The following is a 24,491-nucleotide window of genomic DNA, read 5'->3' on the forward strand; positions in this document are numbered from 1 at the left end:
TTTTTCAACCTGATTGCGTATGATTAGTTGGGGGTTTATCCCGACTGAATCTCTTTCAAAATAATAATAAAATCCGCTCTTTTGTTAAAAAAAATAATTATTGATAAAAACATCGATATCACTAAGACAATCATGAATTAATGAAACATTTTCTTAAAATTAAGCAACAAAGACAGATCAAGGAAAGTTTGTTGAATTCTAAAATTAAGCAACAACGACTAATCAGACATTATAGCCACATTTTATAGGTAATAATTTAATGATAACGCATAATTAATGAGGCATGTTAGTACAGTATACTCTTATAATAGCCTCATGAACCTGGCAAGCTTTCTGTCTAGCTCTGAATAGGGTCAGATGGTACTTCATTTTCTTTCGTACTACTGGACCTTACTCCCTCCGTCCCAGTCATTTGTATACAAATGGCTGGGACACGGAGACCAAGAAAAAGTGTAAAAAATGAGTAAACTTAGATGAAAAGTGAGTATAGTGTTGGGATCCATTTATATTTAATAATAGATTTGAGATAGTGGAGGAAAGTAGTGGGTGTAATACTGTTTATATTATTATAGAATGGAGATAGTGGAGGAAAGTAGTGGGTGTAATAGTGTTTATATTATTATAGAATGGAGATAGTGGAAGAAAGTAGTTGGTGTAAACCGTGTAATGTTATTTTATATTATAAAAATTACTACTTTTGGTATGTATACAATTGGTGGGACAGAGGGAGTACTGTTTACTCGAAATCAATTACTACTAAAAACAAGGGAGGCCTGGATGTTTTCTGACATTCGACTAGACATGTGAGTCGATACCTGGCCCAAATTATCATGGTACCGGTTTAGTGAACAGTTTACCTACAGTATATTTTAGGTATCTTTCGGTTCATATGTTTCGATATTAATATAAATTTTATTCGTTTCAATTTTCAATTTGTAATCCATATGTGGTATTTATCTGAATTTTTTATTATAAAATTCATACCTCAAATTCATAAAATATGATATTTCCATACCTAACAAAGGTGGTGGGTAATAAACATGTGTCTGGAATCATATTTTTTCCATCTTTATTTATATTATCAAATATAATTTGTATAATGACTCAAAAAATATAAATATTAATTGAATGAGATCTTAAATTAATTGAATTAATAGCTCAAAAATAAATTAATTCAACCACATTTATTCTAACGCCAAACAATACATGATATTAGAAATGATATGTGAACTAGATACTACTATTTTAATCTGATTCCAACCATGTAACTCCTCTCGAACCGGAGGCGCGCACTAGATCTGTAAATTATTCTTTATTTGTTCCAGATAGGTATTTGTACATAATTAAGATGAAAATAAAGCAAAATAATTATAGGTATAAATATTTTAATAATCATCAATGTGCTTATATAAGGATATTTACATAAATGAGAAGCGAGAGTCATTTAGGTGAAATGTCTAAGATAGCTCTATTCTATTTTTTTAATTTTGTGGAATTTTTGTAATATAGATATAAAAAATATAATTTTTTTAATATTGAATATATAGAAAGAAAGTTTCCAAATATCTTTTTTCAAAATTACCTTTTCCGGTTTCAAAATTATTGGAAGGAGAAAATTCCAAAATTACCTTTTTCAGTATTGGAAGAAAGTTTGAAAACTAAATTTTTCAGTTTTGAAATTGTTGAAAGGCAGTTTCAAATTATAATATATGCTAAGTTCTAATTTTCTAATTTTCTGAAATTTTTGAATTTTATTCGAAATCATTGGAACAAAATTTCATATTATAATATTGGTCTTACAAGACTCTGTACATATTTTTGAGAAGTGTGTACACTATAAACATAAACTATTTTTTATAATTTTATATTTTTCTATATTAAATATATCTGCATTTTAGAGATAATCAATATATATTTATAAATTGAGGTCATGTATTCTTAACTTTAACACAAACAAGTAATTTTTTTAGTTCTTCATCTAATACAATAAAGAGTTACATCATGCTAACACAATTTCATTATTGCTGAAATTTTTAAGTCTGGAGAAACATTTAAACAAGAATATGAATCAAAGCAATCAACAAATATATTTCTAATCTCTATTATACTTTATGCACACAAAAATTCATCTCATTAATTATAAGTGTAATATAATATTTTATCATAAATATTTCATGAATATGTGTTTTGGCTGTTTAATTTATCATTATATTATTATTTTATTACATATATAGTTGATAAGTTTTTGCTCAAATGAGAAAAAAGATATTTACAAAAGAAGATGAAGAGAACGCCTGAGCAGGCCATGGATAGAAAAAAATAAATGGAATCGATTAGTATAAGTTATAACACATTCTGCACCACCGTATGTGTTGTAAACATGATGGGTTTGTTATAATATATAACCATCTTGCTTTATGAATTCATAAAAATATCAAAGTTTAAAATTATGTAGAAATATATTTTAATATTGTTTAATCATAAATTATATTCCAATTTTTTAATTTTTTTACCTTAATGTTAGCTATAAATTGAAATGTTTAATAAAATGAATTTTATTCTACAAATATTTTTTTAAAGCACAAATATTATCTTTTGATTGTCGATATATTATTAAAGAACTGTACTGTCTCCTAGCACGGCTCCTAAACTAGTTATTTGTTGCCTGATTTACATTAATCAAAGACGCGAGGCATGTACTGGGATTTAGAACAACTCCACTCATTATGAAACTTTTTAATTAAAAAATAAGTTGATATATCAAAAATAAAAAATCATAGATAATCTTATAAAATAACAATTTAACCATACTCTCCTCTTATTTATAATTTTAGTCAAACTTTTATGAATAACTATATTTGTCGAACCACTACAGATTTGTAGCAAATGCTACATCATTAATTTTCCTATTAAAAATACATTCTATTAGGATAACTTAAAATAATAAAAATATACTATATTTAAAATATAGATTTTATTTATGACATCTTGAAATAATAATAATAATAATAATAATAATAATAATAATAATAATAATAATAATAATAATAATAATAATAGTATACTATTTTTAGAATATAACTAGCTGATCAATATAGTCAACTAGTATTTAAGCCCGCGGTGCTGGGCGCATGCACAACAGAATAGCTTGTACCGAAATGAAATTCAGTTCCCATTACAGCATTTGTCCAGACTAATACTTGGTTACACACGGGTTATATTTAAAAAACTGAAATGAAAGCAAAGGCAGCGAGTGAAATGACGAAGTTTTAAATCTGGATTATACAACAACAAAATGCTTAAGCGGAAAGAGAAACTCTTCAAACAGCAGGCCTTGGAAAGAGCAGATCACCTCAGGACCTCGTTAGTGGTTTTGCCAATTAGCCACACTGTTGCATCCAGTAATTTGAAATTGGTTTAACATAATAAGAAGAAGCCTATATTTCAATTTTGTTTGATAAACTACGAACCTTAAAGCGTTCCTCAAATCATCAACTGCCTCATGATTTGGATTAATGAAAAATCTTGTAGCTTGGAAGTTTGTTACGTTTGGCTCCTCTATAGTGTACATGTAAACCATTTTTGTGTTAAAATATCACAAAATATTGTAGCTAATTGAAAGCTTAAATTGAAAGGCTCTGTGTTAAAATATCAAGAAAGAGTACGTGAGAACATTTGAGGTTTGCAGCTCGAGATGATAACCACTATTGGATGTTGGTTGGCTTGTTGGATAGCTTGGTGAAACTCTTCTGCCATTTCATTGTAGAAAACTGCTCTGGCCGATGTGCTGTTGAGTATTTTATAGAAAGTTTCAGTAAGAAAACAATAATAATTTGATAAAATTTGTGATTAACAATATAGACACATACAACATATCCGTGATTCTAAACTCAACATACTGCTCTTCTTGACCGAGGCGGTTTCTAAAGTGAGTGAGTGGCCCAGCTTGTTCCAAAATCCCCACAACATCTACAACATAAAAAGAGATTTTGTCAAATTTCTTCACTTGATTTATGAAACAATTCTACTTAATGGAAACTTATTACCAATCAGATATTTCTGTTCCTGTGCAGCAGTGTACAAAGCATCCAAATCAGTAAAATCGAATACATGCTGCTGGATGTAATCCACACCTCCAGTAACCATAACTTCAGTCAAATTGTTTAACTGGATGTAGATATCATTCTTAAAACATCTACCATGTTGCATGTCCGCATATCGCCTAACAATAAAGTTATTCACATCATAGGTTTCTCCTTCAGTAAAATAATTCTCTAGCTGGCCGATGTATGGTGCAGGAATTGTTGCGTGAATTCTCCCTCCCTGCATGTAAATAAGTCTATTAACAACATAAAAAATTATTATTATACATTTTTTTGTAGACTTTTGATTAGCTCTCTTACCAGCGCATCAACGAAAATCAAGTTGATTGCAACCCTCTGTGCATTCCGGGTCATCTGGTTCCACATTCTTGTTAGTCGAACCTTGAGCCTCCAACCATTTCCTGTGTTAGGCCGCAGGTTGTTTATCATGTGATAAGGAATATTATCCATAATTTTTTTATCTCTCTCAGTTGTTCAGCAAGGTAGAATTTATATTAGTTATTGATTCCATAGAGCTTCTTCAATTATGGATGAACACTGTTTATGTTCTTGGCTGGTAGTCATGATTGTAAAGATTCTTCCTACTTTAAATCTGTCGTCCTGGTCATTTCAGTTTTGTTTATGAAACTATTCATAGAAATGCAGTTTATGAGCACAGTTACCTTGAATGGTGCAGGAAGAGTCAGCTTCAGCTTTTGCTTTTGCTTTATCTCTGTCACCACTGCTTTCCAATGAGTTGTCAATATTTCATACTGTTCTTGCAAAAAAATCTTTTCAAAGTTATTAGCTCCTGCATAAGCTTCAACAATTATCAAACAAATTACAGGAGTAATAATTCCTTCTAACTCAGTCTGTGTTCAGTTTGCATTAGAATACTGAAGCTGGGATTACAAATACTGTTTGGAGTAAAAACTCACAATACATTGGTTATATGAAAAAAACTGAAACATGAAAATGTTTAGCAGAGCAAATAGACATCGCTCCAATAGGAAACAGTTTTCTTGAGGAATTCATCCTTCGAAAATAGCAAAAAAAATTTCAATCTCATGGATTATTATGCCTTTCAGCAAACCTGTAAAATCGAATAGTGGGAGATTTGAATTTAGATCTCAGTTAATAATATAATTTTAAACAAAGTGTGTGACTTGTTAAACCTTATTGCGGCCCTTAGATCTTCAACTGCCTCGTGGTTGTGATTTATGAAAAACCTTGTTGGTTCAAAGTTTGTCAAGGTTGCTTCACCTAAAACAAAGATGTTAAATTTTGTTTGCAAACTATTCTAGTAATATGAACGTAATTGTAACTTCTGTACCTGTTACCATTTGAGCTTTACAACTGGAAATTATAACTATAATTGGATGCTGGACGGCATCATGGATGGCCTGATTAAATGATTGTGCCATTTCCTTATAGAAAATCACTTGTGCAGATTTCCTGCACAATGAATTATATTATGTTTAAAGAATCAAGTGATTTACATGTTAATAACTATGTAGATTATTGAACTAAACACTAACTCGATATCAGTTATTGTAAACTGAATACATGATTCTTGCTCCATGTTATTGTTTGTGAAGCTAGTGATTGGCTGAATCTCTACCAGTATTCCAACAACATCTGTATGGAATAATTAAACATAACCGAAGCAGATAGTTGTGAAGAAATACGAACGATGTGTAGAAAAATCTACAGGAAGAATAAGACTGACCGATGAGAAATTGGTCATCGCCAACCACAGCCATTAAAGCCGACAATTTTGTGAATTGGAAGACATTATGCGGGATATAATCCACAGCTCCAGTGTGCAAAACCTGAGTCATATGATTCAGTCTGATATAGAAAACCTTCCTGAAGCATCTTCCATTTTGGATGTCCGTATAGTTCCGAACAACAAAATTTTGCACATCATACGTTTCTCCTTCAATAATATGACTTCCCAGGCGTTGCATTTGTAGTGCAGGAAGCCATGCATGAATTCGACCTCCCTATATGTTAAATAGTAAGTTACCAAAAGAAAACAATGCAGGCAAACAAATTAAAATATGTCAACATACCAATTCATCGACAAAGATCATGTTTAGGCCAAGATTTTCTGCACTATATTATTAAAGAACTGTACTGTCTCCTAGCACGGCTCCTAAACTAGTTATTTGTTGCCTGATTTACATTAATCAAAGACGCGAGGCATGTACTGGGATTTAGAACAACTCCACTCATTATGAAACTTTTTAATTAAAAAATAAGTTGATATATCAAAAATAAAAAATCATAGATAATCTTATAAAATAACAATTTAACCATACTCTCCTCTTATTTATAATTTTAGTCAAACTTTTATGAATAACTATATTTGTCGAACCACTACAGATTTGTAGCAAATGCTACATCATTAATTTTCCTATTAAAAATACATTCTATTAGGATAACTTAAAATAATAAAAATATACTATATTTAAAATATAGATTTTATTTATGACATCTTGAAATAATAATAATAATAATAATAATAATAATAATAATAATAATAATAATAATAATAATAATAATAATAATAATAATAATAATAATAATAATAGTATACTATTTTTAGAATATAACTAGCTAATCAATATAGTCAATACAATCGATATAAAATATGTTACGGGTTCCATAAATTTTACATATTATTTTATAGATTAAATTTAGCTAATATAATCTAAATAGAAGATGCTGGGCCGATGTTCATGTCGCTAGGCATGACTTGTATAACAAGTGAGGAGCTTAAAATGGGTGTGGATAATTTTGACTTATGAGTTATTAAAAATATAATAAAAATAAAAATGATTTATGGGCAACTTATGTCTTATGAATAATTTTTATATAAAAAAAGTTAAAAAAAATTAAGTCACTAAACTAAAATAAGTACCTCAAACTAACTTCTAAGTCAGTTTCAGCTTACACAAACAGAAATCTGGCTTCTAACTTATGACACAAACAGACATTTTTCAGGTTAAAATTAAAAACAACTTTAAACTCTAGAACAAACAGGCTCCACATCTGGTCTACACGGAGTAGGCAGCACACGAAAATTGGAAAAATCTAAAAAAGATTTTCTATGATTTGCGTTTGCTCGTGGGCACACAATAGTCACTAACTTTCATGAAAATGATAAGTTTTGATTGATGGATGAATAATAAATGTTGATGGCCCTATGCATACACACAAATTTCACCAATAAAAACAAGTCATTTTCATGAGAGTTGGTACTTATTGTGTGCCTTTGGACACACATTCATGTGCGTGAACACAATAATATAAGGGAGTCGTCTCGGTATCACAATTCACAAGTAATTTACAAGAAAGATGTAGTCGTCATTCTAGGAGAAGCTTTTCTTCTCTCTCCACCGAGATGAGTGAGCTAAATTAGTTCCCTTGAGTTCTCTATATCTTCATTCCCGGTCAACCAAAACAAGTCATTATGCTTTGGCTACCGGTGATTGTGGAGCATATATAATGTCTTCCTGCTCTCTCTTTCTCAGATCACAAGAGCTAGGGATGATCAATTTTGTTCATAACAGCATACTGTGCTGCCGTGTCGGGGAATCAAGCGTACTGGTCCGATGTATATATGTATGTATTTATATATGTTGTTTGCTGCCTGCAGCTTCTACTTTACTTCCGAATTCATGCATGATGCATGATTTTGTTTATTGCTAGCCTTTTTGCCTTGACATTAAGGCCTACCTTATTTTAGTTTCGGATGATCCTCAAAGTCGTACCACATCCAAATATCGACTTCACAGATCTTTACTATTTGCTGTATATATATTTTACAAGCGAGATGATTCTATGCGTGTGCGCGCAGTACTCTCTTTTGAAGAAAAAACATGTTTGCTATTATTCACATTGACAGATAGGAAGAAAAGCCCATATGCCGATAATGAAGAACCATAAGATTGAATTATTAGATAGAATATAATATGATCATAATAAATCCTAACACCCTGAACCGGAAAATTGATCATTTAATATTAAGCCCGATTCTGAGTTTTTCGGGATCCTATGTCAAAAAATAAATCGAAAATATTTAAAATCATCTAATTTTTACTAACACATATTAAAAAAAGGTATAGACGATTTATGAGTCATGATTTAATAAAAAATTTAATAATTCATAAAAAATAAGTTCGACGAGCTTTCCAAGATGTAAAATCATTGATGATAATATCAGAATAAATATTTCTTAGAAGTCTTTTTTCGATTGATTAAATTGCTAGACTATTCAAAACCTGAAGTAGGTTTTTATCGACTTTAACTTCGAGCAAAAAACCTATCAATGGCATCATGTTGCGATTTTACAAAAAATTTCTCTAAGTTTCCTCTTTTTCTTTTTAATACTTTCATATAAATGTTTTTTTAAAAAAACATAACATAAAACAACTAGATTAGATACATTAAAGTAATGTTAGAATAGAATATGATCCTGATAAGCCGTCATCCTAACACCTTGAAATTTTGGGAAAATTGATCAGTTAACAAGATATCAGAGTTTAGTCTCGCGAGAGTCTCGAGTTTGACTCTCGGTGTCCCAATATTCTCATAATTTATTAAGAATATTCTCATAATTTTTGTGGCATAAGCGCTCATGATCCATAAACGACTCATAAATGAGCATTCGAGTAAGATATAATGTTAAAATATGATATTATTCTAGTATGACTCCTCCTAACATCAGGAGATATTGAAAAAATTGGTCACTTATATTGAAATGAGAACTCTGAGATTATGAGAGACTCGAGTTCGATCGGGAGAATTGGTCACAACATTGTGATATCGAGCTCAACAAAAACCGGACGAGCGGAAAACTAATCTAATTTCAGATAATCTTCGGATAGTTATCTTTTAGGTAATTTGTTTATGGGTAATGTTATGTATCCACTGACGTGGCAGACAGTTGACTAATTTTAGTTGGATGATTGATGTGAATACATGGGGTTTCATTATTATCAATGTCAGATGAATCAATAATATATGGATTTGAAAAGAAAAATTGCGAACATACTTGGGGCCAGCATTTTCCTTTTAGATTCCATCGCTTATTTCAAAGAAAAATAAAAATAAAAAGCAACATAAAGCCCAACAAGACAACGTAATGGTCGACATACATGGAAATTGAAAGCCCAATAGAAAGCCCAGTAAGGTAAAGAAAATGAAGATGTGAGCCATATGTTGTAGATATGGTGGACCGAGCGAGTGGCTCTGTAAAATTTGGATGGTGCTCATGCTTCCCCAAATTTTTCTTCCTTGTAATTTCTCACAACAACAATCATCTTCAACGATTATATATCATCATTTCCCTCACATTTTATAATTATCTCCATATTTATAGAAATTACTCCTAATTCTACAGATTTAAGACAGAATGAGAAGCCTACAAGCATCCACCTCGTACACCACCAGTCTGAGCTCCGCAGTTCCATCTGTCGCTAATTACTCTCCTCGTACCCTGCATCACCGCCACGTCATCTCCGCCAAAGGTTTCACTTTCCCCTCTTTCCCTAATTCTTTTTTTTTTATGAATTGATATCGAGATTGAAAAATTTTAAGTAATTAAGCGTTTTGAATGGTTAAAAATATTCTAATCTTTGATGAATCTGATAGGAATGGAAGTGTGTGATCAGTATGTATTGATTTGTGTGTTACTGTGGTGTTAAGTTGAGGATTTGTGTGTTTGTTGTAGGTGAGCCAACTGAGAAGTCTGTTGAGATCATGAGGAAGTTTTCCGAACAGTATGCTCGTAGGTCTGGCACCTATTTCTGTGTTGACAAGAGTGTCACTTCGGTAGTTATCAAGGTATTTTGTCTTAATACCACTTTCGTTTGTGCTTGTTGCTTCTGTTAAGTGGTTCCTACATTTTGCAGTCTTGATGATGTTATAAATTAACAGTCATAATATGTCTATTGATAACTCATTTGTTGATCTATGTCACTTGATCATTTGTTGATCCATGTCGCTTCTTGATCATTTGCTGATCTATGTCGCTTCTTGATCATTTGTTGTTATTTTTTTTGCATTTCCTGTGCTCCTACGGTCTTAACTAATTATTAACTGCTACTACAATTTTGTTTGATGGTGATATCATATCCAGAAGTTCTAGTATAAACTTAAGTTGGTATAGAGATGCATATCTCTAGTATGAAACTGTTTTCTCTATTGTTCTGGTTTGTTTCCATGTAATAGATTTTAAAAGTATATAAAACCACAAATTACAAAACAAAACCTCTATATTTTTCTTTGCATATGTGAAAGAACTCTAATTTACTAATATTTCTTCGTCTCTCGACTATATTATAAATTTTTGTATGATGACAATCAGGGCTTGGCAGATCATAAAGATACATTGGGTGCACCACTTTGCCCTTGCAGGTAACTATCTGTCCTTTCCATAATTTTCTTGTGGATAATATCAAAATACACAAGTTTTATATATGTCTGCCTCGGCATCACATTTGTGGCTCCAATTTGCATTTCAGGCACTATGATGACAAGGCTGCAGAGGCTGTGCAAGGTTTTTGGAATTGTCCTTGTGTTCCTATGAGAGAGAGGTATGTATATCTTTTATATGGAAGTACATTGAATTTATCAGTTTGGACGGTTATCTCTACTAAGATGGCTTTCTGCAGTGGCTAGAACATAAAAGCACCCAGTGTCAGGACTCAGGACAATTTATAGCTCAAATAGAAGTTATAATATTGCATTATTCTCATTGGGTCATTGACTCATTGTCCGAGATCTTTTTCTTTTCATAAAATTTTTTAACAATCACAGTTGTAGATGTTACATTATGCACCATTATAATTTGTGTGCATATATATAGAGAAAGGGGGATATACTAGTATAAAGGTAGCTTCCTGACCTCGTGTATCCAAGCCAAGCTTATGTGTAGCATAATCTTTTTAAACCAGTTCAACTAATTTTTTTTTAATTTCTGTCTTGCTCTCGTTTGGCACTGCAGAAACTGTGGTTCTCGGTAGACAGAAAATTTAACCAATCTATTTTCACAATTTCATACATAAACTTTGGTGAATGCCATTAGATCCAACTGGTTGTTAGAGAGTGTTAAAATAGAATCGTGATTGAGATCTTTCAGACTGTAGTTGTTACTTATTAGTATATTGACATATAATGATAAAGGCCCTGTTTGGAAGTTAGAGGTTTGATAAAAGATTAAAGGTTTGGGCCATATCAAGAAAACAATACACCAGAAATTTATAAATTAAGAGAAATTGGTTAGAAGCGTGTGTATGCAACCTATCTATTCTAATTATGAAATGGATAAGTTTATATATGAAATGGTTAGAAGCGTGTGTATTCTATTCTATTAGAAATGATTTAACAGCTCTTTATTAGTTCCTTAGTTACTGATTTAGATGGTTCCTCTCTCATATGCAGGCTAAATTTAATAAGAAACTGCTAGACTGAGATATTTGTTTCTTTTTGCATCTGAACTTTTCAGTTTCTTCAGATCGTTGTTTCGCTTTTTGGTTTATAGATCTATTTCTCCCTTTTAGCGGGTTGATATATTCAGATGTGAATTTCTTTTGCAGGAAGGAGTGCCACTGCATGCTTTTTCTCACCACCGACAATGACTTCGCTGGTCAGGATCAGGTAATACTGAATGCTCAACTTTTTGCGTCAGAGTCGGTTTAAATGGTATCTTGCATGTATAATTTACTGTTGGTTCAAACTTTGTTGGTACTTTGCAAATGCAACAAAATAAGTGGGGAACTTAGAAAAAAAAATGACACATATTAAATATTAAGAGGGTCTGTAATATCCCTATGAGATTTTGGGGAATGAGTTTTGGTACATAGAAGTCATTTTAACCAGAAAAAAGATGAGCATCAAGCTGATGTAGATATGAAATATTGATTCTCTTTACTTATAAGTTGACTGAACAATCAGTTTCGAACCCTTTTTTCTCCAAGGCAATCACACATTAATGGTTATAAAATCGTAACACAGGCTAGCCATTAAATTGTTTAGGTGAAGTTATCCTTTAGTTCCCAAGCTAGCACCATTTGATTGTACAAAATAACCAATATATGTTTTCATATCTTACCAAAATCGTGCTGAGAAAGATTCATTTCTTTATATTTACCAATAATCCTGATGAGAATACAGATGAAATCTGTAGTGTATGTGATAATTCTATATCGATATTTATGTTGGATCATCATAAATCTTCTTTTAGAACAAACAATATGCTGTAGTCTACCATTCTGGTTGATTTCATACTTATATCTTACGGGATACCTTTATTCGTTTCTATACAGGCCATTTCCTTGGAAGAAATTAAAGAAACAACAGCAGGCATGTAGGGAATCAATATATGCTAATCACTATTTGAGGAAACTTGGTTTGTATGTATACATACTTGTATTCTAGTGATAAATTTATCCAGCATCATTTCATGTTTGCTTTCTTCCCCGGTTACTAGTCTAGAAGTCTGTGTGTTAAGCTAAATCAAATTCTAAAGCTTATTAAGATTGTGATTTGGCGGAGCAAAAAAGTACCAAAACTGAAAACCCGAACCGAACTGTGTTAATTCGGTCCGGTTCGGTCTTAATTTTCTGAAACTTCGGTCATTTTGGTCATGAGTAGACCAAAATATTTTCTGGTCCTGTCCGGTCTTTTAAAAAATATTTTGGTCTTTACCGAATAGACCAAATAAGATATGCTATAATTTTTATCCTATATAAATATTATAAATTGTTATTATATTAGATATTCTAAATATATCTGTTTCTATACGTCTGTTTGAAGTTAAAACCCTAGAATCAGAAATTCACTCCCATCTTTTAATCGAAGAACAAAAGGCTGTAGATTGCAGTATGATGCAGACACTGAAGTTGAGTATCGCAGGCAAAGTACTCGGTTTGGTTAGGTTCGGTCCATAAGCTTCAGTCGGTTTTGGTCTAAAAAAATGAGTATCTGGTTCGGTCTGGTACACTGGACGGATGATCAGCAGCCAGCATATCATGTGAGTGTATAGTGTGGGTTTGCCTGTCCTCTTTCAACAGTTTTGCCTAGAGTAAGGGTAGCCTTCATGTTGATATACATATTATCAAGTCCAGTCTATAATAAACATGTTGAAATGATTAAAAAAAAAAAAGAGACGCGAATGGTTGGTTTTTATGAAACCAGTAGAGTCACGCTCACATATGCATTCAATCAAAGCCCGAGCAAGTACATTCGATTAAAGTTGTTACATGATGTTACCCAGATACAAGAATCTCTAACACAGGAATTCAAACTCACCAATAATAGCCCTTCATCTGTATCCTCAGATTAGATGACCAAGTGAAACATAACAAAACATAAAAGCAAAATAGAAAGACAACGAGTGTCACAAGTAAATCAAGACAGTATCATTAAACGGCAGCTGTGAGGGCAAAGAATGATACGGCAACAGCAAAAACTCCGATCAACATGGACTCGAATGAAATAAGTCCAACTGCGGCATCAGTACTGGGAGGAGCAGCGGGCGACACTTGTGCAGAAACAGACAACGCTGCAAACACGAAACAGACAGCCAAAACCAGAGCAATCTTTTGGCAAGCCATTTCTGTTTTGTGGAAGAAGCCTGTTTCAGATAGAAATGGATGATTGAAGATTGAGTTGATTACTAATGGGTACAGTTGAAACCCTTTTATAGGCAGTGAACCCGGAAGAAAATAAGGTAAAGTTAGGCACTTCCTTTTCTTATAATTGATTGATGAAACCTATGGTCTTTCTTTTTGTCATTTAGGAAAATTAAAGGAGTAGTTGAAGACACAAAGGGCAGATGGCAAGGGTTTAGTATAGATATCAGAAACTGCGTCGTAATTTAACTGCTGCCCTGATGGCAATATCAAAGGGGGGAATGTAAATGTCACATCTTATTGTTGCTTGCCTTGAGATGTTTCAATACTACTCAACAATGCAGCCAATTGTTAGCTTATTGTAAATCAAAAAATGTATTCTCTGCTGTGCAATTTCGCATCATAAAATGAGTAGTCCGTTGTATTATTCCCCTCCTTAACCTATGCATTCGTCATATAATCAAATCCATCCAAGCATAAGTAGTTATAAGCATGTGTTCATAATAAATTAACTGAAAAGAAAATCCTTTAAGGGGGTTTGAAAACGTGCATTTCATTTCAAATGATAGAATTTAAGTTGTCATTTCAAATTTTCAGGTTTATACTAATATTTGAATGTCCTGAATTTCAAATGAAATTGAATTTCATATTCCGAAACATGTTATTTGTTCAAATTCAGAATTTCAAATGAAATCTAGGTTTCCAAACAGACCATAAAGTTATTTAACAGGATTCAGATTTTCAAAACATTTTACTGGATGACATTATCGTATGCTGTTATTCTATTTGTTCTGATATTTGGTGCTGTGTTATGTGCTTCTCATGTCAAATGTCCCTGTTGGCTTTCTTTTTCTTTTTCTTTCTTTGTTTGCTAGAATCCTTTTTAGAGCATTTCTAGTGATCCGTACGTACGGGTCCCGTAAGGCTGTAACTATGTTTTTTTTTCTCTGTTGCAAGTAAATTGACCTCCCTGTTGGCTGCAAATGCAATTGCTTGCAGTCGTGTGTCACAATTATTCGATTCCTCGATAAATAAATGATCACTATAAATTGAGTTTAATTTTATTTCATTTGAAGAAAATTGGCATTGGGGCTGAACAATCCTAGTCAATCACCAATGGACAAAATTCAGACATTAAACCAATGGAAACTGCTTTGGATCAAACCCCAAGTCTGCATGCATCAACAAATTTTAAGACCCACAACATTATATAGAAACAATTTAAGCCCAATGTCCAGAATGAAAAGTAGCATAAAAATTGTAACACTAGATCACTGGCAGTGACAAGGAAGAAAACTTGGTACAATACTTAGCTTTTCCCCATGATACATTGATACTTAAAAATTCTTAATATTTAGAGTTACATGCATATTACATAGCATTTGGGAGTAAAATGTTCAAGGGCACTTGCTTTTGCCACCATGAGTGGTCATATTAGCATAGCATTTGCCACATTTCTCTTTGTTTCCAAACTGTCCTGGAGGCACACATTTGCATCTGTCACAGCATGTCACACAAGCTCTTAGGCACACATTCTTTCTTGAGTGTAGCTTGCACCTCACCAAGCATGGAGGGTAACACTCTGCACCCAAAAATATGTATGTCCACTCAATCTTCAGATGACACAAATTAATAATAATATGAATGGAATGCATTTATGAGATAAAGCTACTACCTTTAGTGTTTCTTGGTGGTGAAGGGGGTGGTGGTGAAATTGGAGGAGAAGGTGGCTTCACAGATGGACGTGGTGGTGGTGGCACCTTGACTGGGACTGGTGGTTGTGGTGGTGGTGGGGCCTTGGATTGTACCGGAGGAGGTGGAATCTTGACTGGAGTAGGAGCTACAGGTGGTGGTGCCTTCACTGGGGCAGCTACTGGAGTAGGAGCAGGAGCAGGAGCAATAGGTGACTTGAGGGGACTCTGTGCATGTGGTGGTACTTTGGTAATAATGCCACTCTAGAGAACAAGATAAAAGTTCACAAAAGTCAAAAAAATACAAGGAGCTTAATGAAATATCTTGTAAGCTAGTGATTTACAGTGTGTTGTACTTATGTTTTACCTCCAGGAGTTGTTCACTTTCTGATAAAACCTACAAACACCATAAAATGAAGTAAAACATGGTCAGAAACTAAATGAACTTTTAGCTGTAGTATTTTATTGATTTTCATATAAACACACCATACCATTGTTGAAACAAGTAAGAGGGAGGCCAGAAGGTGAAAGAAGGATCTGAGTGCCATGTTGTTAGAAGGTGGTTTTGAGCAGAATGGGGAGTGAGTGGAGTGATATAAGTAGAGAGATGAGAAGAGATAGGAGGGTTGTTGCAAGGTAGGAATGGCCCATTAAGATCATATTTAAGGAATGGGTGACAGCTGCTTGAGGTGAGGCGGTGAGCCATCACTGTTTAGCTGATAACACCAGGCCAGTCACCAGTCTGCTTTAATTTAGAGTTTTGTTCAAGTGTGCATTAAAATTAATCTCTCAAGTAGGGATATACATGATGCGGTTTGCACTTAAAATTGCAAGCAGAATCACAAATGTGCGGCTTCTAAATATGAAAACTGAAATCGAACCAAACACCATTGACAGATTTACTGTAGCGAACCACCTGCATGTTGTGGAAGCGTGGTTAATTTTAGGATCGTTCTGAGGTTATAAAAAAAAAAGATGGATGCCTTCAAAATCATAAAATTGAAATGAATAATGTACGCGAGATCATATCAATATCTTTTGTGAGTTCAATTTACGTTAAACGTACTCAGGACAAATTTGAGTCCGATTTTTGTCGGCCGCGCAACACTCATTAACTTCATATTAGTATTGATATTGTTCGTTATGGCTTGTGTCCAAGCCCGCACGAATTTGTTTTTCGGCTCCTCCCAAAAGACTTCATACTAATGAAATTGTTCCACTATTTATATTCAAGACAAATCTTCTTTCATTTTTCTGATGCGAGACTTGGATTGACATCCTCTGAACAGTTTCAGCAGAGATGTAATTTTAGTGACTACCCCTTGCCACAAAACACCAGGCCAGTCACCTATCTGCTTTAATTTAGAGTTTTGATTATGTGTGCTTAAAATTTAATCTCTCGAATAGGGATATGCATGATGCGGTTAGCACTTAAAACTGCAAGCAGAATCACAAGTGTGCGGCTTCTAAATATGAAAACTGAAATCGAACCAAACACCATTGACAGAGTCTCAATGGCTTATTTACTATAGCAAACCACCTGCATGTTGTGGAAGCGTGGTTAATTTTAGGATCATTTTGAGGTTATGAAGAAAAAAAAGATGGATGCCTACAAAATCATAAAATTGAAATGAATAATCTTTTCGGGATCATATCAATATCTTTTGTGAGTTCAATTTCCGTTAAACGTACTCACGTGATGGACAAATTTGAGTCCGATTTTCATTGGGCCGTGCAACACTCATTAACTTCGTATTAGTATGATATTGTTCGTTATAAATTGTGTCCAAACCCACACGAATTTGTTTTTCAGCTCTTCTCAAAAGACTTCGTACTAATGAAATTGTTCCGCTGTTTATATTCAAGACAAATCTTCTTCATTTTTCTGATACCATACTTGGATCATCTAAACAATTTCAGCAGGTTTGTAATTTTAGTGACTACCCCTTGCCACAAAACCATTACACTGTACTTGACTACTATCTGGCACACGTATGTACCTACTACTCCCTCCGTCCCTAAATACTTTTCCTGGATCTCCTTTTCACGTTTGCCAACACACACTTTTGATCATTAATATCTTTAATTTTATATTAGTATTAAATATAAAAATTTCACTGTATTAAAGTACTCGTAAATACGAACCCAACAAGATCACTCATGACTATATTTAGTATTATAGATTAGACGTAAATTAGTCATTTGTCTCATGTTATGAACAATCCCGACATATCAAACGAGAAAAGCTTTTTGGGACGGAGGGAGTACTACACTGCCCCCCTTTGATCCCTCTACACGAGGCCTGTCTATGCCTGTCTCTACTTTTTTCTAATTAATGATTATTAGCAGCTTGATTATCCCTTCAACCTGGATTATCTTTAATCATCTTGTTACTTGAGTTGGCTTGAGTTTTCTCTTTTTGTCTTGCCCGTCTCAATTAGCTAGGACTAGGAGAAGACACTGCTAAATTTTAGCAGATGAATCTTTAAACAGAAAAAAAAATGGTTATTGTCTGAAGTCTGAAGTCTGAACCAGCATTGAGATAAATTACTGTGATTTAAACAATGGAGTAAATTAGGTTAAGATGGATTTGTAGTCTGGTAAGAAAACAACAAACTTGTCTCGAAAGTCGAGTCATGATCAATGATAACACAACAGCTGTGTCCGTACTCACCAAATAAAGCACCAAAATTCACTCAGCTGTTGCCATCCTATACAGATTAAATTTTCAAGATCAGCTCGGCACTAACTGATTTTATTTTGTCTAAAGGGTCCTAGTCCCCGACAACTGTTTGTCAAGGACCGTTTATATAACACACACTACCAGGACCGTTGGATTTCTATTTGAAGGGTCCGAATTGAAGTTTTTTTGACTGATCCGCTATAATTTTCCGCGGATCAGTAAAAAAAAAAAGCTTTTATCCCCACCATTAAAATACAAATCTAATGGATTCTACACTGTGTGTCGGATAAAGCCTCCGTAGCAATAGCCTGTTATGGACCAAAACCCTTGTCTAAAATGGCCAAAATCACTGCTGAATACTTAAGAGATTCATGATCTCCTAAATGACAATAATGTAAAGGTTCGTTAAACCAGAGCTATGATATCATATTGAAAATCATTATGTCTGAAGTCTTAAGATATTAGACGAAGACTCTCCGAATAAATTTTATACTAAATTTCAATTATGAATAATGGTAAATTAAATATTCCTATTTTTTTATTGCAAAAGATGGACCTCTAATCCTCACCTTGCTGTCTTGTTGAGGTTACTAAAAAGTACTGTATAAGTCTGTACATACATATAGGCACAAGTAAATTAGCTCCTATTAATATTTGATGTGCATAAATGTGATGTAGTGAAGCAGAGAAATGAATGAACTTTGGCTCCCTCTGCTCAACTTAATACACTGAACAGTATGCTGATTTCAAAATCAAAGATGGGCATTTAAAACGTTGGAACTTGATCTTATAATGGAATGGAAAAAGGACTGCATGTACTAGAAAGCTTTTGATTATGAGTTGAACAACAACACTGGTTTAAATTGTGAGATGAAGAATCTTTGCTCATTTCGTTTCCTTGCCAGGACCAAATCCTGAAATTTCTGGTCTTGTTCCTTTCTGAAAAGTGAACGCATCAAACTTATTTTGGACCTTGTATTTGTCCTTATCTGATTTTGTAATGTGCATGATAGTATGTTTTTCTTCTTTCTTTGATAATCAGTTTAGCAAAAATGATTCCTTGGTTTTGAAATGCGATGTAAACTCTGGACACGGATTTATGAATTTCAAAATGTGGCTACTTTTTTGAATGAAAAATACTAGGTACACGAAAAAATGTTTTCAGATTTTTTTCCCAAATCTAGTTGGCAAAGTATGATTGGTTCAACTCACACGGGATCCTCCGTATGCACATCAATCACCCAATTAAAATTAGCACATGTCTGCCACGTTATTTGAGAAAAAAAAAAATTGGAAACAAAATTTGGGGTACCGAGCACTATTTTTTTGAATTCGGATACCTGTAATTTGCAAATTTTGAACTATAACCACTATTGTGAAACACAAGTAAGTTGTGGCTCCCAAAATGCATGCAGCATATATGAATTATGAGGAAATAATCATGGAAAGATAACCATTTCCATTATCTTTAAGTCTTTAACATTACAAGCCAAGAAGTAATTCCTGCATGGTTATCTTTAACATCGAATTGAGCATGATCCACATGATTTCTACAGAGATTCGGAGAAAAAGTGACAAAGATTGTAGGCCATTCCTGCATAACATCATGTGTGTGGGCAAAACACCTGTAAGGGTCCAGTTGTGAAGTAGATATTGCAGGTAATGGATGGTAAAGTGGCGCGGTGAGGATACAGACAGATAGATAACTCTGATGAAATGTGAAAACATGTCGACTAGGTCCAGTGGGTGGGCTTGTTTAGTGTTCTGGCAACTCGCATTGCCAGCGAATATCCATATATTCTTGATGAAAAACTATCAAGTATTTGAAGGTTAACGTTTCACGTATAAATTTAGTTTAGTGATTACTCATGTCGTTAATGAGTTTGGATGGACGCAGACTACAGAAGCAACCGAGCTTAGCTCAGATCATGTAAAGCTGTTTATGAAGATTATATGGTTTGATCTTTTGTAGATGTAGTGCCTGGATGAGACATGTCCATTCCCTGTAATCCATAGAATTGTCAGTTTTGATGGTTTTCACACAGCCATTGCTTTAGCATTATATTTTATCAACATCTTTCTCATCATTCAACTTGCTCATTGTTGATACCATTGGTTTAGCTGAAGTTGATATTACCATTATAAGTTAGTGTACACATTTCCTGGAACAGATTTACTGAAGATTCATCTGCTGCTGGGAGGTGCAGCACCTTAGAATGATACGATAAATATGAGAATTTAGGACCATAGACAAGAAGGCCCCTTGGTAAATAGTATATTTTGCTATTGGACCATAGTTAATGCATATATATTGGTTCAAATAAAAACCAAAAACTGTAAAAGCCAATTGTTCCCCAAAACATATATTGCACAACCTTTTTGGTTCTGACTGTAAGGTTACACACATTAGGAAAAAGAATTGTGCAAGTGCCAAATGTTTTGTCTCAAGAACCCAGATAGAAAGAAACCAAGTTGTGACATGAAACCGTTCACAAGTTCAACACAAGTAGTGTGTTTGGCATGAATATATATTTAAATTTCACAGATAAAGAATAAATAAATTATTTACCACAGTATGCTTCATAGCAACTACTTGAAAGACGTTTTGTCATTACTTAGCAAAACAACATCTTGCTATTCAGGAACAAGTTAATTCAAATTGAAACTTCCAGTTCTCTTCCCATACACCGATTAATTCAACAAAAAACTAGCCGAAGCCTCAATAGAAAAGCTAAGCAAATCAGGAGACATTTTTATCAACTTCTATATTTCTACAGTGTTTCCCTCGATCATCGATAATGTCCGACATAAAAAGATCTACTCAATATCTTCTTCATCCTCAAAACTTAAATTCAAAGTTTGCAACTTGAAGCCAGAGCCTTGTATAATCTCGACCAAACTGGAAGCAACCCCTGTAGCTTGTACGGTCGTCTGCTTTGTCAACTGAACAAAAGGTATTGTGTCAGTGATAATTGCAAAAATTCTAATTTTCAATTATTATCGGTTCCAACTCGCAAGTCCCACATTCTTAATTTACATAATGCATTGGACTCTTGTTGGATGTAGTGTGTTGCAATTTTAGACACTACAAGGCATATCTTCGAGCAACTCCAACAAGGAGTGCCAAAACACCAAGTGGCATGACATGGCATAACAAAGTGTCCCTCACCACTTGTCCACTTCAATTTACGATTTCTTTCCTTCACCATCTTCTTTTCCTTTTTCCCTTCTGAGAGAAACCTATAACTTTAATTTAATTTAATATGTATTTACTTTATAACTTTAATAAATTTAGTAAATATTTACAATATGTAAATAGTTTTTTAAAAGATTCAAAAACCATCTAAAATAATTTATTAACATCATTTTCAAAATAGTAAATGTAAAAAAAATTAACAAATAAAAGTTGAAGTACGCATGCGTTTGAACTTTAAAATGCAAACAAAAATCAAACAAGAAAGAGAAGAGTAAAAGAAGGGGAGTCGTGGTTTTTGTCAGCTTTATTAAGAAGTGTCCCGGGGACAGGAGGGCAACTCAGGGTCATATTTTAGCTTCGCTCCAATGCTTATTTTTTTTTAGGAAAGTCACATGTACGACTCCCCAAGCAGTAAGTGTCCCCGTGCTGGCGATGCTCTTGGCACTCTATTAGAGTTGTTGGGATGCCAATTGGGTGGCATGGGGTGCCAACTTGGCATTCCATAAAGTAGGGTGCTATATTTATTTATGGTCTTAATTACAGAAAATATAATACATAGGAGAACCTAGCACCACTGGTGGAGTGTTTTTTCAAAAATGGGTGCCAAAAATGATGTGTGCGAGAGAGAAAAAATATTTATTTGATTATTTGGAAAAGTTAGCAGCCTTTAAGGTGCTAAATTACATTGCAACTCCAACACGAGGTATCAACATCATGTGGCATGACACCCTAATTGGCCAGACACTAAGACAGGACAAGAGCTTTTTTTACCTTCTTCAGGTAATATTAGCATAATTACAGTAATAGCGGTAGATATATCTGGAAGAGAAATGTAATATCTCAGACAACACTAGCACAGGTCCGACCTATAAGTAGTAGTATAAAGTCAAATAAAAATTTCGAGATTTCTCACAAATATGCATGCACAAACTTATGACATTTGCTTGTATATTAGATCAATAGATATATGTAATATAGAAGATTGATTTTACTGCAGAGTCAGATCATGCGGACTTTAGTTTTAACTTTTTTCCAGTGAGTATACAATTTCCAAAAACTTATCATCGAGCCAAGCAATTCAAACATATAAATGATAGTTTCTAGCACGCTACGTAAACAACATTCACCATGATACTCAAACTTGACTAGCACGTTTTATATTTCATGATGTAAAATTAGGACTGGTTGATCATTTGATCATGTAGCATTTAAAACAGATGATCAACAAAAAAGGAACAAGAATTTCCTATCATTAACAGCCTCATCAGAATCAAAGATATTAGATACTAAAATCAACAAACAACCCATACTTACCTCCACAGTTGCAATACCCTCAAGAACTTGCACTTTTAAATTTGAGATTCCTTCAGTTTCCTGTAAAAATAATATACATTGAAATTTATAATCACACCATATAGAAAACAAATAAAGTCGAAAAGCAGAAGTAGATTTTTCATGGTTTCAGAAACGAGCACACTATTGCGATAAAAGGCGTGATACACAACGTCACTATCAACATTTAGAATATTGCGATAAAAAAGTGTTTCTTGTCATTTCAGGAAAAAAAGTTTCTTAATTCGACGATATTCTTCTAATATAAAACTTCAAAGTTGGTTATGAAAAGGTAGTCAAATCACGTGTTTTTCATCTGTGTAGAAAACTGGAAACAAATCAAACACAAGAGATACCAACGAACATTTTTCTTGTCAGAACACATCAACCACTCTATATTAAGTTCCAGTCATGTAGGCAGAGTAACAATATTACTAACAGATGTCAAAGTACCGTACTAAAAATCACTAATCACCTATAATGCCACATTACTACTAATCACAGATTTGTAATTTCTGCAATATATCAATTGTAGTAATGACCACCTATATATATTGACAGGAAAATTAAAAATGTATTAAAAGGTCAGTTGAGCAATATACCTCTAAAGCCTGAGAAACAGAAGATATAGCTGTTTCGGGCATGGTTCCTTCAGCCTAGAAATTACAAGTAGATAGTGAGTGGTAGTCTAAAAAGCATTACAAAACATACCCCCAATGTTTCAACAATAAATTCAACACCTTCATCGATTAGTTCAACACTTGAAAGATAAGCGCCATTCACACATTGTATAACAAATATATACAGCCTTACTTCAAATGATAACAAATCAAATTCTGGGAACCTATAAAATCAATATGTTCAGCATCCTAATCAATTTTGAATCCCTAAAACTTCTTACTAAAATTTTCTGCATTGTTTTACCCTTACCAAATGACCATTTTACGGAACAACAACCATGTTCTCAGTTCACCAACTCAATTAGTTCTACATCGAGCCCAACCCTATACATAAATCAAACAACAAAAATGCAATGCAAGACATAAAAAGGGGGAAAAGAAAATATACTACCTGAAAGAACATGGTGAGAACATCAGAAGGAGAAACAGAGACAGAAACAGAGGGCTGAGAAGCTTCAGCAGCTTGCTCATCTGGAATAAGGGTTTCTTGTTCTTCAACAACAGAAGCTCTAATCTTGCTCAATCTTGGTAATCTTGATACTTTACAGCCCCTGAAATTGTTAAAGTTCACAACTTGGGGGTATTTAAAAGAAAGGGTGTTGGAATTAGAGGGAGAAATTGAAGGGGTAGTTCTGGGAACAAAAGGGAGAGTTGAAAATGTAGAGAGAGTAGCCATTACTAGTTTACTACTGCAGCTGCTTCAGTTGGGGTTTTCAAAGATGATGATTGTGTTATCTGCAACAAAGAACAACAGGATAGAATAAGAGGACAAGGTCTTCTCGTTATCAGACGACACACACCTATAAATATTTTTTTAGTGAAAGTTGTCACGAAAAAATAACTTTCACTAAAAAAAAATTCAGTTAAAACCGATGTTTGTGAGAACTGAGAGAATAAAAAGACAAATATTATGTGCGACTTGGTTAAAATTGAGTAATATTATCACAGAGAAAAATTATGAGATTATGGGGATAATTAAAAATCAATCACATGTAATTTTTTTTTTTGACAAAATGCAAATTCACTCCATTAAATTAAAACAAGTCTAGTTGGGACAGATCCCCAACTGACAATGCAATCAGCTGCAATCAGGTTAATAAACAATAAAATGAGCTAAACAAATAGCCGCATTGTTTCCAGACTGCTTAACACAATGAATCCAATGATTCTTGAAATTGAAAAT

The 24,491-nt window shown here is 33.5% G+C and overlaps 5 protein-coding genes across 9 annotated transcripts; 1 reads left to right on the forward strand and 4 right to left on the reverse strand.

Moving 5' to 3' along the window:
- Window positions 1-3,144: 3,144 nt before the first annotated feature.
- LOC108213273 (uncharacterized) lies at window positions 3,145-4,683 on the reverse strand. 3 transcript variants are annotated; one of them, XM_017385051.2, is made up of 6 exons: window positions 4,404-4,683; window positions 4,047-4,323; window positions 3,900-3,969; window positions 3,666-3,787; window positions 3,471-3,558; window positions 3,145-3,389 (listed from the first exon to the last, which is right to left on the reverse strand). In XM_017385051.2, exons 1-6 carry the CDS (start codon window positions 4,551-4,553, stop codon window positions 3,365-3,367), a joined length of 732 nt encoding a protein of 243 aa, XP_017240540.2. In that variant the 5' UTR covers window positions 4,554-4,683; the 3' UTR covers window positions 3,145-3,364. The 3 variants fall into 3 exon arrangements, with proteins under 3 accessions (XP_017240540.2, XP_017240539.2, XP_017240541.2); XM_017385050.2 differs by having other exon boundaries at window positions 3,870-3,969; window positions 4,404-4,681; XM_017385052.2 differs by lacking the exon at window positions 3,145-3,389 and having other exon boundaries at window positions 3,674-3,787; window positions 3,870-3,969.
- Window positions 4,684-4,776: 93 nt separating this feature from the next.
- On the reverse strand, window positions 4,777-6,213 carry LOC108213274 (uncharacterized). 2 transcript variants are annotated; one of them, XM_017385053.2, is made up of 6 exons: window positions 6,158-6,213; window positions 5,812-6,088; window positions 5,621-5,720; window positions 5,416-5,537; window positions 5,258-5,345; window positions 4,777-5,175 (listed from the first exon to the last, which is right to left on the reverse strand). In XM_017385053.2, the coding sequence occupies exons 1-6, from the start codon at window positions 6,176-6,178 to the stop codon at window positions 5,148-5,150; spliced, it is 636 nt and encodes a 211-aa protein (XP_017240542.1). In that variant the 5' UTR covers window positions 6,179-6,213; the 3' UTR covers window positions 4,777-5,147. The 2 variants fall into 2 exon arrangements, with proteins under 2 accessions (XP_017240542.1, XP_063945269.1); XM_064089199.1 differs by lacking the exon at window positions 4,777-5,175 and having other exon boundaries at window positions 5,184-5,345.
- Window positions 6,214-9,272: 3,059 nt separating this feature from the next.
- Window positions 9,273-12,551, forward strand: LOC108210507 (ferredoxin-thioredoxin reductase catalytic chain, chloroplastic). 2 transcript variants are annotated; one of them, XM_017381830.2, is made up of 7 exons: window positions 9,273-9,388; window positions 9,493-9,619; window positions 9,823-9,935; window positions 10,459-10,508; window positions 10,616-10,687; window positions 11,690-11,750; window positions 12,419-12,551. In XM_017381830.2, the coding sequence occupies exons 2-7, from the start codon at window positions 9,505-9,507 to the stop codon at window positions 12,461-12,463; spliced, it is 456 nt and encodes a 151-aa protein (XP_017237319.1). In that variant the 5' UTR covers window positions 9,273-9,388; window positions 9,493-9,504; the 3' UTR covers window positions 12,464-12,551. The 2 variants fall into 2 exon arrangements, with proteins under 2 accessions (XP_017237319.1, XP_063945270.1); XM_064089200.1 differs by having other exon boundaries at window positions 9,354-9,619.
- A 2,408-nt stretch (window positions 12,552-14,959) lies between these two features.
- Window positions 14,960-16,065, reverse strand: LOC108213219 (gibberellin-regulated protein 14). Its single transcript, XM_017384990.1, has 4 exons — window positions 15,909-16,065; window positions 15,785-15,814; window positions 15,402-15,681; window positions 14,960-15,308 (listed from the first exon to the last, which is right to left on the reverse strand). Exons 1-4 carry the CDS (start codon window positions 15,963-15,965, stop codon window positions 15,124-15,126), a joined length of 552 nt encoding a protein of 183 aa, XP_017240479.1. The 5' UTR covers window positions 15,966-16,065; the 3' UTR covers window positions 14,960-15,123.
- Window positions 16,066-20,690: 4,625 nt separating this feature from the next.
- Window positions 20,691-24,093, reverse strand: LOC108211096 (uncharacterized). The gene is made up of 4 exons (XM_017382602.2): window positions 23,700-24,093; window positions 23,231-23,284; window positions 22,611-22,670; window positions 20,691-21,043 (listed from the first exon to the last, which is right to left on the reverse strand). The coding sequence occupies exons 1-4, from the start codon at window positions 23,982-23,984 to the stop codon at window positions 20,918-20,920; spliced, it is 525 nt and encodes a 174-aa protein (XP_017238091.1). The 5' UTR covers window positions 23,985-24,093; the 3' UTR covers window positions 20,691-20,917.
- Between the last annotated feature and the right edge of the window lie 398 nt (window positions 24,094-24,491).

This window comes from Daucus carota, chromosome 3, assembly GCF_001625215.2.
Source record: "Daucus carota subsp. sativus chromosome 3, DH1 v3.0, whole genome shotgun sequence".
Lineage (NCBI taxonomy): Eukaryota > Viridiplantae > Streptophyta > Magnoliopsida > Apiales > Apiaceae > Daucus > Daucus carota.

Bases quoted from the DNA above. Each gene is read 5' to 3' on its own strand.
- LOC108213274 (XM_064089199.1), bottom strand. From the start codon at position 6,178: ATGATCTTTGTCGATGAATTG. The intron at 5,538-5,620 runs GTTAGTGTTTAG...TTCATTGTGCAG, and splicing joins TTTACAATAACTGATATCGA to GAAATCTGCACAAGTGATTT. The intron at 5,346-5,415 runs GTACAGAAGTTA...TCTTTGTTTTAG, and splicing joins TAAAGCTCAAATGGTAACAG to GTGAAGCAACCTTGACAAAC.
- LOC108210507 (XM_017381830.2), top strand. From the start codon at position 9,505: ATGAGAAGCCTACAAGCATCCACCTCGTACACCACCAGTCTGAGCTCC. The intron at 10,509-10,615 runs GTAACTATCTGT...TTTGCATTTCAG, and splicing joins GCACCACTTTGCCCTTGCAG to GCACTATGATGACAAGGCTG. The intron at 10,688-11,689 runs GTATGTATATCT...TTTCTTTTGCAG, and splicing joins TGTGTTCCTATGAGAGAGAG to GAAGGAGTGCCACTGCATGC.
- LOC108213219 (XM_017384990.1), bottom strand. From the start codon at position 15,965: ATGGCACTCAGATCCTTCTTTCACCTTCTGGCCTCCCTCTTACTTGTT. The intron at 15,815-15,908 runs GTATGGTGTGTT...TGGTGTTTGTAG, and splicing joins TCTTACTTGTTTCAACAATG to GTTTTATCAGAAAGTGAACA. The intron at 15,309-15,401 runs GTAGTAGCTTTA...TTTTGGGTGCAG, and splicing joins ACCACCAAGAAACACTAAAG to AGTGTTACCCTCCATGCTTG.
- LOC108213273 (XM_017385050.2), bottom strand. From the start codon at position 4,553: ATGGATAATATTCCTTATCACATGATAAACAACCTGCGGCCTAACACA. The intron at 3,970-4,046 runs GTAATAAGTTTC...TTTATGTTGTAG, and splicing joins GGAACAGAAATATCTGATTG to ATGTTGTGGGGATTTTGGAA. The intron at 3,390-3,470 runs GTTCGTAGTTTA...TGGATGCAACAG, and splicing joins GATTTGAGGAACGCTTTAAG to TGTGGCTAATTGGCAAAACC.
- LOC108211096 (XM_017382602.2), bottom strand. From the start codon at position 23,984: ATGGCTACTCTCTCTACATTTTCAACTCTCCCTTTTGTTCCCAGAACT. The intron at 23,285-23,699 runs GTAGTATATTTT...TGTAATTTCTAG, and splicing joins TTCTCACCATGTTCTTTCAG to GCTGAAGGAACCATGCCCGA. The intron at 22,671-23,230 runs GTATATTGCTCA...TTATTTTTACAG, and splicing joins CTGTTTCTCAGGCTTTAGAG to GAAACTGAAGGAATCTCAAA.